Source organism: Tyto alba, unplaced genomic scaffold (genome assembly GCF_018691265.1).
Source record: "Tyto alba isolate M040663 unplaced genomic scaffold, T.alba_DEE_v4.0 Super-Scaffold_26, whole genome shotgun sequence".
In the NCBI taxonomy this organism is placed as follows: Eukaryota; Metazoa; Chordata; class Aves; order Strigiformes; family Tytonidae; genus Tyto; species Tyto alba.
In genome coordinates, this window is record NW_024881300.1 from 21073123 (window position 1) to 21093977 (window position 20855).

At 41.3% G+C, this 20855-nt stretch overlaps 1 protein-coding gene across 2 annotated transcripts in view; it reads right to left on the reverse strand.

Annotated features, from left to right (window-relative positions):
* ZCCHC14 (zinc finger CCHC-type containing 14) overlaps positions 1–20218 on the reverse strand; it is a 56085-nt gene extending 35867 nt beyond the window's left edge. For both annotated transcript variants that reach the window (XR_006165729.1, XM_042797444.1), the window contains exons 1-2: positions 19101–20218; positions 5744–5867 (exon numbers count right to left, since the gene is read on the reverse strand). Coding sequence is in view for 1 of the 2 variants with exons in the window: in XM_042797444.1 (XP_042653378.1) it covers positions 5744–5867; positions 19101–19664 (688 nt within the window). In the remaining variant the exon portion in view is untranslated. The remainder of the gene's footprint in view (positions 1–5743; positions 5868–19100) is intronic.
* Between the last annotated feature and the right edge of the window lie 637 nt (positions 20219–20855).

A 20855-nucleotide genomic window follows, 5' to 3' on the forward strand; every position in this document is an offset into this window, starting at 1 on the left:
TCCGTGCAATTTATGTAACATACAGTCTGCAAGAAATTACTTAATGTACAATAATCTCCTAGCACAGGGGAAGTATGCAACATCAAAACATTTTTTTTTTTAAGCACACTAATCCTTCGATTTGATTGCTAGAATTAACTCTAAATACTTGATAGTCATAAACCAAAGTAGTACATTAGAGACAGTCAGGAATGCAATGCCTTGTGTGTGATCTAACAACCTAACATTGCTGAAGTTTTGAAGCAGAGTTCAACTTCAGAGATAAAATAAACGAAGACATATACAAGCAGCTGAAAAATTATATACAGTTGGTAGAGGGGGATTTTTTTTCCTACAGGATTATCATAGCCTAAATATTTCTTTAAGCTCTACCCTAACTGTAGTTGACCCAATATTGTTTGAGATGATCTATTTACTTAAAAATAGAATAATCCTGCTATATAACTGATGCAGAACAAGGCACTATACAGTCTGGACCCTGAACCAAAAGGATTTCAGAGCTTTTTTTTTTCCTCCCCCTGTATTTTCTCTCTGCCTGCCTTCAATAGACTGAACAACTGGTGTCAAACATTTCAGGAGGAAAAGACTGTTGATTGCCATTAACTGAGAGAGCTCCTGCAGTCTAGTTTCTTGTGGAAAAAGGATGAGTCAAGGAAGTGGGAGACAAAAAAGGTGCGAGACCATACAAACACATTTCGCCAAAGAAAATAAATTGGGTAGCAAAAATAGTGGGTAGAAGTCCTGGATAACTTATACCACACATTTTTGGTGACTATGGTAATGAAACAATTTAGATATCAAAGCTTGCTGCACATAACAATCAGCTTAACCTACCTGCAACTCTCATTCTACCTGAGGTCAACATGATTACTGCAAACAAGGATATAGTTTACATCCTAATATTATTAAAAAATTAAATAAATACATTACTGAGATGCATTTTCTCTAAAGTTTGTTATTCCTCATGTCCAGAGACAGCAGCTCCTTTTGTCCAGTAAGTCACGTGTTATTCTATGTATTTATTCTAGCCTGGGACACTGTCGAGGCTTTGCAGAACCCTGTATGTGGACTAATAGCATAACTTCAATTAAGCAAGAAGTTTTACTGTGCTCAGCAGGAGTACTAAATGGAGTACAGATTGTAGAATAAAGCCTACTGCACCCATTTTAAATTTAAAAGCTTTACTCCCCTCTGTCCACAGAAAGCAGTTTGTGACTATCATTAGATGCATGTGTTGCAAGAATTGTGATTCAGCTTCACTATATAAGGATCATATTTCATCAGTTGCTTCATTTGAAATGAGACTGGCTTGGAGACAATTTTGAGGTTTTGTGTGGCAACAGCGGAAAGGCAAGATAAATATACAGGAAACATAAGAATAGGGGAATTTTTATCACTTCACAGAAAATAAGACTTGTTCAGTTGAGGAAACCATCTTCCAGATTGCTTTATGGAAGAAAACAGTGGTAAATGCCACCTGCAAAGCCTCACAGCAGTAATGAACATCTTATAAATACCAACACAGAACTTTCACTGCAGAAAATTTAAAACAGAGGCTGTGACAAATCAAAATTTTACTCAGTATTATGAGAAATTACACTATGAAGAGTGCACGGTCTTCATACTGTAATGTTTTGCAACTTACATTGCCTTTATTATAAAGATTCTTTTGTTCTGCACTTCAACATCTGGTCTAATGTACTTTATTCCACTGTGCTTTTGGAAAATATGTTGTGGTCGCTGACCATGTTTAATACATTGCTAAAATATGTCACATGCACAGAGTAGTACTTGCCTACAGTGCTATCCACCTCTAATGGCCAAATCTGCTTGGATCCTTACTCTTAGAGAAATTAATAACATCTCTAGTGTACGGGAAATTCCTATCGCTTTTTGTAAAAAAATACAAAAGCTGAATTTTTCATTCAGCTTTGATAACCATAACTACCCTTTGAGGAACTGCCACACAAGGTCATAACAACTCTACATCCATAGGCTTGTTACAAATTAGCTCTGTGAATGGGACTTCCCACAGGTCAGATAGCTCCTTCTGGACTTTGGCATAACAACTTAATTTCCCTTAGCTACCAGCACAGGATTGCCTGCAAAACAAAAGTTGCTAGGGAATATACTGTTTTTAACCACTGACCTTCTTTAACCACCTGGGTCACTTGATACTAAGAAAAGGTTCTGAGATGGCTCCCCAGAAAATGCAAGGTAAAGTCCTTAAATCTAAGACAACCTGCCTTGGTGCCTTTATCTGAATGCCTCCAAGTAAATTTGCTGACTTTGATGGCATTGTGCTGGGAAACACAAACCTGCCTATAGAAGGGGACCATCACTGTACAGCTGCCCTGTTGCTAAAGTATGTGCCTATCAGGCAAGAATTTGTGAGCGTGAAATCTTGTCTTTGAACCTGGAATCAACATTTCTGACACTGACACCTTCTGCAGCAGTAGAATTCTTGTTGTATTGTGGAAAAAAAGCCTAGGACAACACAAGGAAGACAGCGTGGCACTCAACTCACCCCATGTGTAAAAAATGCCCACCCTTCATTTGAATCTGATCACTTTGGTCAGATCAGTGTTAAAACCATAGTTAAAATCCAACTACATTCTAGAAACAGTGGAAAAAGAGACAGAAAGGTCTGGTAAAACATCCTGGTAAAACAATTTCAGTTACACGTAACACAAGAATCTATCTGTATTTGCCTCTGTTCTCCTTGACCACTGAGATTTGTCAATACCTTAAAACTTGTAAATAAGCCTGTTTGCAGCTTACAAGCACAACAATAGCCAGTCCCCAAGAACATGGAAAGTCTCCACTTCCTGAAGTTACCTCCAGTTAAAATAACTTCCCCATCTGTGAAAATAGGTTTGAACAATCCCAAGTCACAGATCCAAAAATATGATTAAAATAAAAGGCACGATTTATAGTGCATGTTACAGCTATCAGATTTAAGAGGTCCACATCCTTCTATGTCAATACCCACCCGTATTTTTTCTAAACTTGCATAGGCCAAATCTTTGAACTTGATTTTACAGAATAAAAGTCCAGATGAAGCATGGATACCTGAAACGCTTATGTGAACAGGTACAGGATCTTCCTCGCATCACAACTCTTTGCAGAAATGTCCGTCTGGTTTACCCTCATTTAGTACTGATACATGCCGAAGGGACTTTAGCTAAGACTGGAGGACCAGCCTAGAAAAATTGGTGAATTTTGCTAAATAACTATGTGATTGCCCCAGCTGGTCACCACTCCCAACAAGTTGGGCATTACAGCACAGATCCAGCACCCCCAAAGCCTGACAGTGTTCCCATGGTTAGCTAGGCCTCTGAGATAAAAGGAAAGGTTTATGGACTTCTCAGACTGACACTCATTTTATAAATTTGTTTCCCAAGGCAGCAATAGTCTGTACTGATAGGATGGTGAAATTATTCAGAAGTTGTGCATTTGACAAGTCTCTGCACGAAGCATATATGAACGTTTCCCGCTAACCACTTAATGCAAATGCAAATACATACAGACTTCCACCACTGTTTGTTAAAGAGTATTCAGCAATATACTGCGCATTTCTTGTCTCCCGTGTTGAAACTTGAAATATTTTATGCTAAAAGCTACTTTTTAAGCGTGGATTAGGGAAAATACAGCCACTGATAGCTTCCAGGTCCAGGCTTACTACAGACCCATTCACCGTTCAACTATATACAGAGTATGTTATATTACTGACATTTCTACAAATCAGGATTACAGCCATTCACTGCATTAATACGAACTGTCTATAATCCAACTAAGCACAATGGATACGGCACCTTTCATGAGCTTTCATTTTTCCTCTGTTTCAGCTACAGCCTTTTTAATGGAGATACTTGCAGCTTCAGTATTTTGCTAAAAGAAGAGCGACAAACAGGCAGCTCACTATTTCTGACCACAAGTGAGAAGAAATCCTGTCCTCTCAAGCTGTCTCAAACAAGACTCACTAGAAAATATCAACACGAGAATTACACAACTGGTCAAGCAACCTGTCCATCCCATACTCTCATGACTAAATTTCATGTGCTCTAGGTTAAAAGGTTAGCAGGTCCTGCTAAATTAAGAGATGTGTCTGCTATGAGGATGAGAAATCTTTAAGCAAGCAATGGTGGCTCCAGGCTGGTAAATAATCTTCAATTGTACTCCAAGCATAGGAGGCAGAACTCCCTACCAGACAGGCCATCATACATGAAGGAGAATTCAAGACAGTCTTTGATGCTGGTGAACCAGAAAACTGAATATCAGTTAGTAAGAAAACTGTATTTGTTCCACAACTCCTTTTACCAACTACCACTAAGACAATCTATAAATTAAAAAGTTACATTCCCTGAAAATTAAGCAGGTATTCTATAAAACAGATCAGAGGAAAACCTAATTAATTTTCACAGTGTACCATGACTAATCTTGGCATATATGGTACTGGAATAGCAATCACCAAGTACAAATGAAAACAGTGTTGAACTCTGTCCTATTTTTAATCTGATGAAAGCCACAAACCTACCCATGCTGCTGCTTAGCGTTGCATTTTCTTCTACCCTGATAGCTTTTACAGCTGGAGAAATAGCTACTTACAGCACTATTCTGCTGTAAAAAAATTACTGCTGCTTACAGCTACTGGGATTATAGTTGAGTATGTCACAGAAAAGGAGGTCCAGTGAAGGCAAGCTAAGAACATTTCCTTGGTACGTTTAACCCTTTCCAACAGGTATCAGTTCCTCTGAAGATGTGCTCTAAAATTCCTGACCACTGTTTACGTGGTATTAAACTGTATTTGCAAGGTTATGAAGCAAGCCAGTGGCAGAGAAGGAAACAGAACTCTGAAGACTAATTCCAAATAAAAAAATAATTTATATGGTCCAAGACAGTATTTTTAATAACATTTGAAGGTAATATACTGGTGCTGCTAATGTGATGGTATATTTCCCTGCATTAGTTCTGCCATACAGAGGTATTTTTATTAACACCACAAAGACTTCACAAAAGTTGTCTACACAAATAGCAGTTCAAAGACTTTTCTCATTTAACAGTGCTTTTTGTATGCATTAAACAAAATACTGTTAGTCACATTTCAACCTAGACATTTTAGTATTTGTAATCATAGCCTGAAGTGTGGAATTGGAATTCATACTTAACTCAAATTTGCTAAGCCCAGTTTTTAGCCAGGTCAACATGCAATATAGCATTACAAAAATAAGACTTATTTTGTAACAATATTCAGGGTGCACACGTGTGCTGAGAAAGGTGAGAGCTCTCTCCCCTATCCTCCACTCCTCTTCCCTCAGCTTCTCGCTTACACATTCTTATGAACCAAGAGAAAGGTGGAAGTAGAAGCCTAACTACTGTGTTAAATGCCTTCCCTCCTCCCCAGTAAAGCAACACTCATCACCATTTGCTTCATCGAAGAAATAACCTGCTACTACAAGGATGAGAGATGGAGTGTCAGAGATATTCACTCTTTGAGAACAGAATCTTTCATGAGAGCTCAACTGGTATTTCAATTCATAAGGAACTTTCCTGCTGATTTCTCAACAGGAGAATAAGCATGGTGTGTGTGTCTCACTGACACACTAATACTTCCTATAAAAACCCTTCTATGACTTCCTTAAGCAAACTTCCAGTCTCGAATCACAATTAAAACAACAAGAATCACCATAAAGAGATATGAGTTCTTCCCCCATTGGAAGTACACAGGCAGAAAAGGACACACCTTTGGAGTGTTTCCCCGAAGGCCTCTTGGGTAATGACTCCTCAATGGAATGTGTTGATGTATGTAGTACATTTTCCAAACTGTTACTGACACTGTTGATGGGGGTCTCGGATCTTGGAGTGACCTGGAAAGAAAAACCACAAAAAATCCAATAAAATAAACTCAGGGAATGTGCAAACATCACACCTTCCTGAGGAGCAAGCAGAACCACGTTGAAGGCAGGCAGGAGACGTTTACTTCTTTTAAAACCAAGGGGTGTTACTACCGATATTCCACAAGTAACAGTTCAGGGAAATTGCTTCAGTCAGCAGCTAGTCACAAATCTAGATTATCTTGGCTAATCTATAAAGCTACTTAAAGTATAATTCTTTTATAAACAATAGTCACACAGCAGTCAATTGTAAAGATATTGCAAGACCCTTAACCTCTCCATACTGCAGTTCTTAACTTTTCAACATGAAAACTAGGGGAAAAGTACTCTTGAAAAAATATCATGTTTATGTCACCTATCTACACAGATGCAGACTCAAGGCATTTCAAAGTATTTCCACACAGATTACAATGAATTAATTCCAATTTAGCAAAAAAACTAATTTTCTTGTCTTTGCCATTTAAAAGCCTGCTATCATGATCATATTTCAATGAAAAATTGCACACTAAAAATGCCTGAGCAGAAGGCTGCCTCATCAAAACAGACTTCATGGCCTAATATGTACCTTCTAAACTGCATTTAGCGTAAGAAAACATATTTTCACCATTACTTAAAACTACAGAAACAAACATAAGTCATTAGAAAAGGCAGAATTGAACACTACCCACTTCAGATGCTGTCCACAAGAGTATTCACAATTATGTAGCAACACATAAAAACATCTATTACTTGTAGTGTAACATTCAATGCTTGCCTCTTAAGCAAGGCAATTACTCTCTTGTTTTCTAGGTAATGAGAAGCAGAAGTGGATGAACAGTTACATTAGCAATACTGAACACAAGGGTTTAAATATCTTAAGGAGGAAAGTGTGCTTTAAAGAGGTAGTTAAGACTAACAAAAGCACTCATACTAACTAATGCATTACTTGCATTTCAACTGCCACATTTTGAATAACTAAATCCTGGTATGGAGACCTGTAATTAGAATTTAATAAGTACTTTAGCCTTTCACAAATCACAGGAGAAAACGTGCATCAACATAACAAAAGAAGCTATCCTTTATTCATGGTAACCAATACCAGCGACTACAGGTCCTTGTAGGGAAAAAGGCTCACTCAGACCCTGATTACTTGAGACAGTGCCATGAGTTAGGACAATTTATGCTTAAAACAATACTTTGCTAACCCTACCATTAGCCTTACATATTGACATCAATTGGAATACACAATCCAAGTCAAAAATAACACATCCCCGGCTCTATACAATCACCTATTGTAAACTCCATTGTTTATAGATTTATATGGAGCTAAAACCAGTAGCACAAGTGAAAGACTTGGCATACTTGACTTCCATTTAAAAAAGCTTATATGCGCAAAGAAATCAATCCAGACAGACAGATAAGTGTCACAGAAAGCAGGATTACAAGTACCTGCTTTCCTTTTCAGCACTGTTAGTCTACCTTTTGATCAAAAACTAAAGCGTACTTATAGGCTTGTTTAGCACAGCTTTCCACCAGTCACAAAAACTTTGATACTAAGTTTCACATTAGAAAGACTAGCCATTAAGCTTTAAGCTTGGGGGGAATAGTTTAAAATCTCCTTGCCAGAGTCAGTCTTTACCAAGGCTTATCTCACATGTCTCTCCTGGAGCTCATTAAAACTCTCACTCCAGCGGCTTACCGCTGAGAGGAAGTTCCACCGGTCTGAGCAATGACACCACCATCCTGCTGGCAATGGGAGATTTCAGAAGAGCAACTGAGTAAGAGAGCAAGCTAGAAAATCAGATTCGGGCAAGACTACACTGTCCTCAACAACCAGGTTCCCAATACTCAGAACCACCAGCAAATATAAACCCGTACAGTACTTGACACTGAGTAAGAACACAGCCACATGGTTTCACAGAAATCTCTAAACAAGCAGTTTGTTACAATATATTGCCTCCTATCTTGTATTCCCTTCTCTCCACTACCCTTACAATAAGCATCGCGTGCAGTTTAAAATTTGCATTTTGTTTATACATAACCTCCAATTCTTTCCATAAAGATTTAATTTTTATATACTTGGTAAAGATTAATTTAGCCCATATGTCTTGACTGGCTGAGCTCATATACTATCTGATTCAGTCACACATCAAAGCAAAGCAGTTTCAAATTGGCCTAGAAAAATCACAAAGCTCTGATTAGTTCCAAATGGAGCACTTTGTTAGTGAGCTGAATGGTGTTATAACCAATGAATCTGACTGCTTAAAGCTTTCATTCCAAATTTCAAATAATTTTTTCCACTGACTTAAACATACCAATACTGCAAAGGTTTGGAATTGTTTAGGAAAAGTAAAATAATGAAAAATGTTTTGAAAAATCAAAGTTTTATTTCCAAAATAGTAACAGGCTTTAAAAAAAAAAAAAACTTGGGGCCAAGAAAAACAGAGGAACAATGATGCTTCAGCTATGAACTGCAGATCATCCTGTCCTGGGAGGGTTGGAAGAAACACTGGCAAAAGCTTAACAGTAGATGCCCAGGAAGGACTTGTCCAAATTCAACTGCAGAAACTCAGCGTCAGGTAAATTCTGGGAGGAAAGTTCACCATATCTAAACACTACTGTAATCAATCCTTAGTTTGGGCTCAGCACAACCAACTACATGTAAGCAGTCACAAGATGCTGAATAAAACAGGACATTCCAGTGAGAAAGATTCTAAGAAGCAGTAAACAAATTGCTTTGGACCTTTTAGGATCTGTAACATCTCTGAAGAAAGCCAAGATGTCATTAAAGAATAAGCATCTGCTGTTCAAGAACTGTTAAAGGCTTGTTTTCGAAAGCAGTAACAATCCACAGTAAAGGTGGATAAGCTGGCGTCACAGAAACCAGAAATGTTCAGACTATGTAACATAATGAACCAAAGGAGTGACATTTTATAAATGCAGAAAAACTCATGAATCATTCAAGGTCTAAGAAGGTACAGCATCAGACGTTTGCATAGAAGACTCTGGATTTTTCAACTGAAATTATTTGAAAACATCAGCAGAAACAGTCCATGAAGACTAATTGAATACAACAGCAACCCCAGAGAGTTAAAGCAACAGAAATGTACTTCACTATGCATTAGGCATTTTGTAGAGGGCCGGGGCAAAGGAAAGCCCCCTGTTGCACCTATCCATAGTTTCATTAGATTATTCAAATTGTTTTAACATCAGAATGGCCTGTAGGTTTATTCAATGGCTCTAGAAGATGCACCACTCAAGTGGGTGCAGACGAGATTCTTACAACTCTTTGTACTTAACTCTAATGTTGCATCTACTCCCTCCACAGCAAAGCATCTGGCTCAGATGAACTCCTGATTTTCCAGATTAAAGCCTAGCTTGTCTCAAACTTCAAGTGAAAGTAGTAGCCATAAATGAAAATAACAAAGAAAATTCATCACTACCTAACGACTAACGGAGGCTCAGCCTGAATTCTTCTGTGTCTCATTCTTCACAGTAATAAAGACGATATCAAAACTGGTATTGGCTACTGAAACGCAAATCCTTCCCAACAAGGGCTAGACAGAAGGATCACAAAATGCCACCGTGAAGCCCTCTGCCCCCAGGAGTAAGCCAGGAAGAGAAACAATTGATTTGACTCAGGAATTGAGGACAAACATGTCAAGGTATCATAAGTCATTGCTAGAATTTTAGCCGTTATCACGTTCTTCACCTGCCAGCAAACAATAACATTTTTTCAGCAGAGTGCAGTGATTTTCTCAGCATCAGAGATATACCAGCAGGCATAGATCTTCTTGGGACAGAAAAAATAAATGTTCTAGAAAGCTCTGCAAAACGCCTGATCCATCAAAGCACACATAGAAGAGAGAGGAAAAAAAAAATAATAAATTGCACAATCATTGGGAGCAGTTACTTCAACAGGTAGTGTTACTCTTTCAGCCACTGCTACCTGAAATGGCTCTGACACTATCCAGACAGGGGAAGTCAATATGGAAAATTGTAAACCTGTGAAGCCAGATTCAGTTAGTGTTAGCTTTGCTCTCCAGGGACAATGCCTAACGTTTAATACAACAAAGTCTTGCAGAAAAATAACAGGACTGATAAAAGTCAAACTTAATGTGGTAAGATTTTTACCAAAACAGCAATTTTATGTTCCTTTTAAAAATAACTAAACAGAACACAGGAAATACATGGTTTAATAGCAAAGTATTTGCTGACTTAGTTTGAAGTGGAGCCAATACTAAAAAATCATCATAGCTTACCACCTAAATTGTAACATGACTTATAATTTAAGAGAACAATGATATAGGATCCAAGGGAATAAAATACTGATTTCTATACCTAGTTAGCTATGAAATTTAGGTCATGTATTACATAGGAAAAATGAACAAAATATAAAAGCAGTGAGTCAGTTAAATGAGATACTAGGGCTGCAGCTAAAAGCCACATAACCACATTGTCCCATTGATCACACAGGAAAACTTTTTCACATGATGTTCAGTTTTCAAAAATGGCCAATGACATACTGGGAAAGTCCCACAGATAAACACTTCTGCCAATGCATGCTTTGGAAGTCTCCATTAAAAAAAAGGTTTTTCATAATCATAAACTGACCTCCGTGCTTCAGGCTGATGCAGATAATATGCAAGAGTGCACACAGGAATTAGAGTACTGAAGTCCTGGAGGGGGGGAACCAAAACAGCCAACTCATTCACTTCTGCCAGATTCATATTAGCAAGTATTAACAGCAGCTTATTTTGAGGTTAACACCAAGGTCTTTAACAAAGTGCAATCCTGTTTGCAAAAATGCTCCAACAGAAGCTTGATGGCAAGGATACAATCCTTGCATGCTTAGGCAGATAAGGTGCTATTTCCCAACACAGGGACATAACTCAGGTTCCTAAATAATCTGAAAAAAATGCACTGCTAACACTCAGATGTCAGTCTACCAATGCATGAGATTGATTGCTCTTGTTTCTGGCTCAGACTTAGCCTATTGAACAATGCAAGGACCTGAAACTCAAAATCTACTGACACTACAAAACCAGGAGGAGCAAGATTAAGAAAACATCTTCCTCTTAGTAGCAACAAGCCATCAGCCTGCCCAGCTGCTTGTGAAACTATAGCCTCAGGCACCAGTTCTGCATTTACTTACATATGCGAATACCTGACTGTTCTCCCACTAGAAGAAGAAAATTAAAAACTACTTCTTTTGAAGATTGGGGCTATTCCACAAGGATGTTTAAGGAACACTCGAACACACCCAACTTTCCACATACCTAGTGAACACCTCAACACTGCTCCACACTTCAGTTTACACATTTAGTTGCTTTGTTGGACTGGAACATGAATGCAACTGGAAGTGTTTGGTTTGTGCTAGAAATTCATGCAGTTCCAACAGCCAGGATCTACCAAAAAGAAGATGTAAGAACCAGGTGCAATCAAGTCAGGTGTGCCCATGTTTCTCAACAATCACACACCTGCTACAAGGCTCCATGATAAATTCAGTACAGCAGATGGACCCAAAAAGTCTAGGATGTATTTTACAGACTAATTTCCACTAAGTCCTTTGCTTAGAGAACTGAATACTTTGTTAATATTAGGAACATAAATCTACCACAGAGTAGCTGGACTTTAATTACACTGTGCTGTGTGTTTGTCATTCGAGACAGTCAAAAGAAGCATTTGAAAACACCTGGCAACTCTAGTTTGTGCAAAGACGTGCACTCACCCTGCAAGCCAAGCAAGCAAAGCTTCACTCTGCAAAGAAGTTTCAGAATTATTTAATATTAGCTAATGCAATGTTTTCTATCACCACTACAGTCTCCAACAGTTAACCATACGAGCTTGCCAAACAGGCAGAACACGTGGGATTTCCCACTGAAAAGATACAGCGAGTTAAAGTTTGAAACAAAGCAAAAAACTCTCTATAAAGGGCAACAGAAAACAACATGTATTAATACAAATAAGCTACAAAACAACAGCCTGTTTCATCTACCTGATCTTCCACAATTTACTATAGTTTACTGAACAAGTTGCAAGTGCAACCAGTTCACTCACATTGTGCTAATTCAAGGCATTTTCATTCTAGACTTATGGTGCAACTGGCATGTTTCAAAAAAGACAGATGACAAGAAAGATATTTTGTTCTTCCTCCAAAAGAAATAAAACCTGAATTTTATAAACCAATCATTTAAAAAACCTCAAAATCAAAAAAGATACCTGCCTACAACCAGACCTTGAAAGAGTTACTACTGCGCTATATCCCAGCACTGATATAAAAGTATGTCCCCATTTCTTTACCTGAATGCTACCAAAAGCTAAAAGCATAGCCACCAGAAGGGAAGATTACCATACACTTCTCAAGAGAATTTAAAGTGTAGTGTGGTCCTACCTGCTATACAAGCCTTTAGCCTTTAACACATTATGTTGACTTTAGAGCTACCATACTTATGTCGTCAGCATATGGGTGGGAAATTGCCCCCATAGGGCCAGTACATACATTTGGGAGGTAAAAAAATAGTCAAAGAAGCGATTCTAAAATCTGGTGAAGAATAGTCCAAGCAATGATACCACAAGACTTTCCTTAGTAGGACGGTTCATAGCCACTCCAGTCCCTTCTGCAACAATTCACATATTAACAAGGTTGGCAGAAGTTATCTGACAAGTCACAAATTCACTGAATTTTATTTATGCCTCTTTCCCCTCCTCAATATCCATTAAGTAATGGCTTTAGTGTAATAAAACTACTTATGGTAGAAAAACGATGACACTGGAAAAGAATTCAGAGCAGTCATGAAAAACGTTCACTTTCACTATTTATCACCATGACTTGGCAGGTCTTTAATTAAAATTAAGATCTTACTCTTAAGTAATTGATCTTATTATTTCTGGATCATTTCAGCTATTTACAGAAGTCCTGATATCCTACACTGGCCAGAACACCTGTTAAAAAGTTTATCCCCTCCAATGCTTATTATTGGATAATCATACCAAAGGAAAGAAAAAAATCTATTTTAGCATGAGGCAAAAGCAAGGAATGTAGATGTCTGCTCATTACAAAACCCATGTAAAGAAATACAGATCTGGACCATATCAACATCTCTTTACTAGATTTAATACCCATTTCAAATCTAAATAGGGAACAACTTCAATTCAACTTACTTCAATTCTTTTGACAAACAGTAAAGTCAAATCCTAGTTTAGGAGTGACGATGGTTCCCATTTGTACAGGCAAATTAGATTTAGCATTTCTATAATAAGATTCTGTGTATTCACAGAAACTCTTATCTATATTCTCAGGAATAATATGCCTATACTTCCTTTTTTTAATGGGAATAGGGACTGAAGAGCAAGTAGTAAAATGGACATGGCAGTGATTGCAGATAGGAGATGACTATACATGTCCCTTTACCAGAGCACAAGCATGATAGGTACTGCAGCACTGAGAATTCCATAGAAAAAGCAGAGGTCTACACTGCTACAAAGAGGCAGTGCTGTACCTAATATCCAGCTAAAAGATGACAGGATCCCAGTTTTAGCAATTCAAACATTTAAAAATAAAGCTAAACCAAATGGTTAAATACTTCCAAACAAGGATGCTGTTCAGTACCTTTGAAGTTAGACACTGGAATGCTTGTTAGGCGTGGTTAACTACTGCTGGCTCTGCTTTTCCAAGAAGGATCTGCATACTGCTTGCACACTGATTCAATTAAAACAGTTTGAAGTCTGGTACAGTTCAAAGTGTCCCACACCTTACAATAGGCATTAGTATTCCAGAAGAGATGAGGCCTACTTCAACGTTGCTTAACTGACAACTAACAGTTACAAGGTAATTAGTAGAAAAAAAAGAGTAAATTAAAAAAAGTGAAGTGGAACGCACTTTTAAAACAAAAACTTCATTCAGACTGCACAAGAAATGGGAAAACAGTTCACGGAAAAAACAACATCACTATTAGATCAACACGCAATTTTTGGCTGCTTTGTCCCTGATGTTTGGGTGTACAGTCCATATCCCAAGCAAACTAATTTAGGTTCTTAAATTCAAGTTCATCATGTAACGTATGATTAGGCAAAGTGAATTTGATGGTAATTAATACTGTTGCTAGACGAGACTGTTGTCTTCCAAAGATTCCTTTATATGTTAATCGCATTTCTGAAAATATTACAGGTTTGAGACTGAACCATTTTATCAGTCACAAAAACTTTCAAACAAGAGTACCAGTGAGAAATGAGCCAGAACTGGAAGACTCGCATTTCTTTAGCAAAACATCAAGAGGCCTGTGTAATCCCTGTTGCCTCAAGTACCGAGAATACTAAAAGGACATGAACGGATTGGCACATGTCACCAGCTGGAAGCTACAAAACCTGCCCCTGCAGCTCCTGAGGCTAGTTTCATGTGTTTTTGAAAATGAGATCATTCCTGAGATAGCAACTACTGATAGCAGTGAGTAAACACCTCTAATCCTAGCTAGCAACTGCTATTAACATGGTAATCTACTAAAGCTATGAAATACCTTCAGTGGTTTAGGAGGCTAAAAATTAGTTTTTTCATGATTTATTCTATCCCTACGAAGCCTGCATAAAAGCCATACAGGCAGCTGACATAGATCCCTTAATAGCTAGATGGCTTGCTCTGTGAGGATTTAAGGACTCTGTTTCAACCCAACAACTAAATTTTTCCAAGTCATCATTCCACAGATGAAATAACCTCTGAAGATTTCCGAAGATGGCATCTGTAACTTCAATCACCTGTAGCAAACAGTGCTGAAAGGTGAAGGTATTTGAAGTGGACCCCTCAGCACATCAGCTCTGCACAGGTTCCAGTGCGTAGTCTTTAGTTACTTCTAAGTTTTCGATGAGCCTATGGAATTAGCATGGGTGAAAAATAGCATCTTATGCTATAAACCTGAAATAGCCATTGGTGCAGTATTTGGAAGCTGACTAGGCAAGAGCCCTTTTTCCCATTCACAAGATGTAAACCTGAAACAGCCACATAACTACAGCGTCACTGACTCTTATTTCCTTTCAGCTGCAAACAAACAGTAGTCAGACCTACTATTTATGACCCTAGTTCTGCAGCTGAAGCCACAACCAGATCATCACAGTGACTGCAGTGAAAAGCTCTTGTCACAGCCAGCCAACAGAGCAGGCACTAAGCAGTCAAAGCATTATCTTATCTCCCTGTTTTTACAGAATGATCTCAATGAGTAGATTAAACAACTCCAAGAAATACAAGGTGACAGATTCATGAATAACTTCTCCTCTAGTTCTGGAAGTTATGTCCTTAGTGTTACTAACGCATGTAGACTTCTCGATAGAAAAATTTAGCCCATGTCAAGATTCATATTATGTCTATATGAGTGCCAGTATGCCAGTAGGTCCTGGCATGTCATTATCTACAAGACATAAGCCTAAGGACTTCTGCAAAAGCCACATCACTACAGCCTCAAAGCAATCAAGAAGGAATAAAACCATTAAGTTGTCACCTATAGCAGGAAGAGGTGTTCGTTGTCAAAAGTCATGCACAACACAAGTCCGAATGGGTGGGTCAAGATGTTGGGAGACAGTTTTGAGACATTTCTCCCTTCTCTGCTGGTTACAAATCCAGCAGTGGCAATTTGCCTATCAAAGCACCCGGATGCGTACATGCGCAGCAGGAGACATTTGGCTACTGGTATTCATGTGCCCTGATGCTTCCAGCTCCCCCTCCTCTCTGAAGACAGCAGCAGTTTGCAGGTCTAAGCACCATCCATCAGCACTGAAATGAGCCTTCAGATGCTAGGCTCTAAGTGCTGGCCAGAAAACCATCCTATCTCCTTTGTGCCAAAGGTAGAAAAGAAAGCTCAATAGGCATCCTAAGGTACAAAACCATCCTGAAAACTCAGTTGCATCATTTCTAGTACAGTTAATCCCAGGAATAAAAGTTTTTAAAGACCTAATTATTCAGATATATACCTGGGCTTCATTTGAAGACATCTGCACTGTTTCAATTTTTAAAGCCCATACCACCACCCTAGATTTTATGCCTACAAGCACTGAGTTTGAAGAATCCCCAACTCAATTCCTGCAAGCACTGACACCATTCAAAACCAGAAGAAAAAGCAGGACAGGACAAAGGGCAGAAATTATCATATTTACAGAGACTAAAGCAATATCCTGCTGTCGCGAGGGCAGTGTTGTCCCTACTGAGGGCAAGGAAACTTAACGTTCATTTTGCACTACCAAGTAGAAACCATGCATCTAATAATTACTGACCTACTTAAAGCCAGCCCCAGCCACCTTTTCCTGTAAAGTTAAGATCCATATGATCCAAGAATAATCTCAAAAGCCAAAAAATAAAGCAAAAAAAAATATATGGGCAGCTGTTTTGAGCCTCCTTGTAATCAGCAATTGCAACAGACAGTAAAAGACAACAGCAAAAAGCAGTGGCTTGCATCACTAATCAACTTTAAATGTATTCACCAACCCCAAAGCAACTTGAAGACTCATGAAACGTTTACAGTATTTTTTATCAACTGTTCAATCTCTTCACAGTTATACACAATTTATTTTTAAGAGATTCTGCTGTAAGATGTGAAAGAGAAGAGACAGAAATAGGACTGCAAGCTCTAATCCTCTGGAAAAAAGTTGTAGCTAATATCTAGCTGGGTCATATTTTACTAGGACTAAGCAGAAGCAGCACATTTCCATTTGTTTCTGCAAAGAGAACAAAGAGCACTGTTCAAACTTCTTTGCTGCATCTCCATGAATAAACAAGTTAAATGTAAATCATCAGAAATTGTAACGGACCTCTAGTAATACATAAAAGCAGGTAGTCACACAGGCGTTAGTCTCTATTCCCACACTCAGCACAAGGGGAACGCTGGAGGATAGCTAGCTCTGTTCACAAAGAGCTCCCTATTTGCATGCCGTTACACATCCACGCCATTCCAGCCTCCAAAAGTTTCTCAGGACCTCAAATGGTGACTACTTCTCCAGCTCATTTTCTAAGGATGAGCTCAAAGAGGTTTGCACTTGAGAATTTAGGAGCAGCATTCACACAATTCAACCACACAATTCAACGCACAGCGCTGACTTCAAGTACCAGCTTAGCGTAGCTCAAGCTGTAGTAAAGCAACAAGAGTAATGAGAAAATGCTGGCTCTGGGGAAGAAATTCTCCTCCAATTCTGAAGAGGACAAACAGCGCAGGACTCTTGGCAGGCAGCAGACCAGTGCAGCTCACTTTCTCTTGACATCTGCATTTTTTTCTAGGTGATGTTACAACGCAAGTATTGTCACAACATAACTTGGTAACATCACAAGATTGAAGTCCACAGTGTTGGAATTTATTTGTGCATATTTAAACAGCACTGAATGGAGAAGGACATTGTTTTTTTCCACTTGCTTCATCCAACTCCTGTTTTAAGCCAACTGTTTACTCTAAAAGTAGCAAAATTAGCCAGCTATCAGCACTGAAAATATTTAACAATCCTAAAGGAAATCTGCATCTGTTCAAGCAAAATTCATATTCAAGAGACTGTGAAAGCAAAGTCACCTTTTTTGTTCCCTCTCAACTATTCTGTACTTAGAGACCAGTATTCTTCAACATCAATTTCTTTAAAAAGAGTATTTTAAGAGACAATGCTTCAATAAGCTGAGAAGAAAAAAAAATATAATAAAATCAATTGGCTGTCCCGCACGCCTTATTGCTGGCATGAAAAATGGTAGGATGGATTCTCCGTCCATCTTAGCTTGACATAAATAGTGCTGGAGTTTTTCAGCTACGTAAATCGTGCACTATTTGTGAAGCTCTGAAAGCATACTCTAAAAAATGTTCCTGCCTGCGTAATTTTATCTTTTTTTTTTTTTTCCTCATCTTATTTTAGGAAATCTTGTATATGATCCACAGTCTTTCCTTTCAAACCTAGGGTCCATGCATCTTTTGAATAAGGGAAGTGGCAAGCAGTTAAATATCTGACAGGAAGCTCTTTCTGGTTTTAATTATACCCTTCTCCATTCTGTGTGACATATTCTTTCCATCTATATGTTATTCACTTAGAGGTTTAAACTGAATAAAGAGGTATTCCCATACCTTGTTCTTTCACCTTAAAACAAAATGTCAGGAACAAGCACTATGTTTAAAGACATAGGAAGATTAAGAGAAATACAAAGTTTAATAATGCTCATTTAAATTTTACAATTAAAGCGGTGGTATTCAGAGAAACACGGAATTGGAAGGAGATTTGTATTCGGGGGAAGACTGAGCACAGACTTCCGTCTCAGTCTGAAATTCAGTGCTCAACTTAATGGAATCTGTTCTGAGCCCTCAGATACAGCTTTATTTAGGATACTACTTCAACATAGGGATTTTCACAGCCTTTAGGTATACACCATCTTTCCCAGGAGAAGGGTAACACAGTTACTTGCTGACTGAGTCCGTACATCCTCAAAAACTACAGCCTGTTAACCGATCATACACACCCACTTAGCTGATACTTAGTTTGAACTTTCAAGCAGGTTAAATTCAGTCAAGAAGACTGTTTGACTCCCTAATTGGTAGTAGGCTAAGAGCATTTAAGCAGTCAGTAACATATCTAATTACTAACAGCCCCTCTTAAAATGTTACTGTCTAGCTTAATTGTTGGCAATTGAATGAAGAACAGCAAGTTAATGATGGTGAACCACTGACACTCGGATCAATACCTGAGAGACGCGGGGTGACAGGCAACCACAACATTTCTTTAGTATCAGATACTCAAAGTGTTTGCCGTCACATTCGCCTAAACAAACCCCAGACTCACCAAGATGCCTCTGCCACTGGACAGCTACTCCCAAAGCTGAGCCTCCTTTCCAACTTCTTCCAGGGAAACTTTTAAACAGATGCTTGCTCCCGAAGCTAGAGACACTATGTTTGCTTCCCCTACTAAATCACTGGTATTCCATGCAACTGGGAGGACTGTCCCCTCAGCAGATGTATTGCCAGAAGCAATCGGTTAAGGTTTTACACTGCTGCCTGTTGATCAGCTTGTGAACCCCTCCTCATTTAAATGTCATGAGCCCACAAAACTCCACGCACCCCCTCTTTTTGCCCTCAGTTGACCATCCCCAGCATCAACCAAGCAAGTGATCTCTGCCAGTCATCACCAGCACGCCCGTGCTAAACGAAAGGTGCGAAATCACTGCTGAAGACACAACCCAGTGCCCTGCAGTAGTGCCATTATGGTGTGCAAAAGCAGAATACCCACCTTATGGCAGCCAGGATAGGTTGCCATGGTGTTGAGGGTAGAGGTGCTGGGATTCTTGCTGGTGCTGGACATGATATTCTGGATCTGGGTGAGCTCTTGCCTCAGCACCTGCTTCTGGTGGAAGCTGAAAGCAGGGTGGTTGGATGCCATCGTGAAGAGCAACAGGAACTCATCCCCGGTGCGGCCCTCGTTGAGTTGCAGCCCGTAGTTGTTGATGACCGAGTCGATGTGGGTGAGGGTACGGAAGAGGACCCCGGCCGCCTCTCGGTGGGCAGACCCGAGCAGGGCGAGGGAGACCAAAAGTTTGCTGCGCACCACCTCGTCCGTCAGGTTGGTGAGGCTCCCCAGGTCGGCGGGGTTGTTGGCCTTGATTTCGGAGTCGCGCAGGGAGTGGTAGTCCTTGCGGGCCAGGTCCTCCAGGCAGGCGCCCAGGAAGCGCAGCTCCAGTGGGATGCAGAGGTCCAGGAGGCCGCAGAGGAACTCCACGCGCTGCGGGGAGGGCAGCTCGGAGAACCAGCGGTACACGCCGTCCCGCTGCAGCCGCGGGCACCGCTTCTCCACCATGGTGCTTCGCCGACCCCCGGCCCGCAGGGAGCACACCCGGGGGGGGTGGGGGGCAGCGGCGGCGAGGCCGGGCGGCAGCGCCCCGGGGGGGGCCGGCGCCCCGACACCCCCCAAGCGACCCCCTCCGCGCTCCCGCCCCCCCGGCAAACCCGCCCCCCGGGGGGCGAGGGGGCCCGGCGGCGAGGAGCGCGGGGGGCAGCCCCCGGCGGCGGGCAGGGCCGGGCCGGGCTCCCCCGAGGGTGGCCGCCGGGGGAGCAGGCCCGAGCGCTGAGGCGCGGCCTGGCCGCGGGGTCCCCGCCCGGTAAGAGGGCCCGGCGGCCCCGAGCAGGCCTCGGCGCTCCCGCGTCCTCCCTCACGGGGCGGCTCCTTCCCTCAGCTGGGCGCCGGCTGCCTCCATCCCCCGCGCAAGCCCGTCCCGCCGCGCTGGGCCCCGCCGCCGCCACAACCGCGGGAAATAATCCCTCTCGCTGGGAGGCAGCGAGCAGGCGGAGGGGGACGGGACCGCGCACGCACCGCCGGTCCGCGGCGGAGGGATCCCGCGGTGAGCAGTCCCAGCCGGGAGCGGAGCGGGAGGGAGAGGAAGGAGCGGTGGAGCGCCTTCACTCCCGGCCTGACCCCGCGGCGGGCCCCGCCTACCGCGCCGCCGATTGGCCGCGCCGTCTACTCGCGCCTGAGGATTGGCTGACCAGCGCGCTGTGCCCTCCCCTTTCCGCACGTAGAAAAGCGGGATCGAGGGGGCTTGTCAATCGCCAGGTTTTAGCCCCGCCCCCTCACTCCCGCCCCTGGCTCTGATTGGTCTAGAGGACGCTTAAATAGGGGAGGGGCGGGAACAGCCGCCTTTTGTGTGCGGCTGTCGGTTGAGGCGGGCGGGGGCTCTCCTGAGGGGATTGGGGGGGAGGAGTGTCTCCGAAACCCCACTGTGGGGGTCAGGCCTGAGGCAGCGACCCCCCTCAGGGCCTTTCCCTGCTTTGGGCTGACCTCGCAGAGGATCGGTAGTGACTAATTCGGGCCTGGGGCTCCCGCCATCCCGTTTCCCCCCCTCAGGGAAAGGGTTGTCGCTGCGGCCTGGCCAGTGACAGCCTGGAGAGGTGCCCTCGGGGCACTGTCCCGACTGGCTTCCTAAAACACGTTTGGCCAGCTCCATTCTTCCCTTCATAGTAGGCGCATTTGCAGTCTGTCCACTGACTCAAA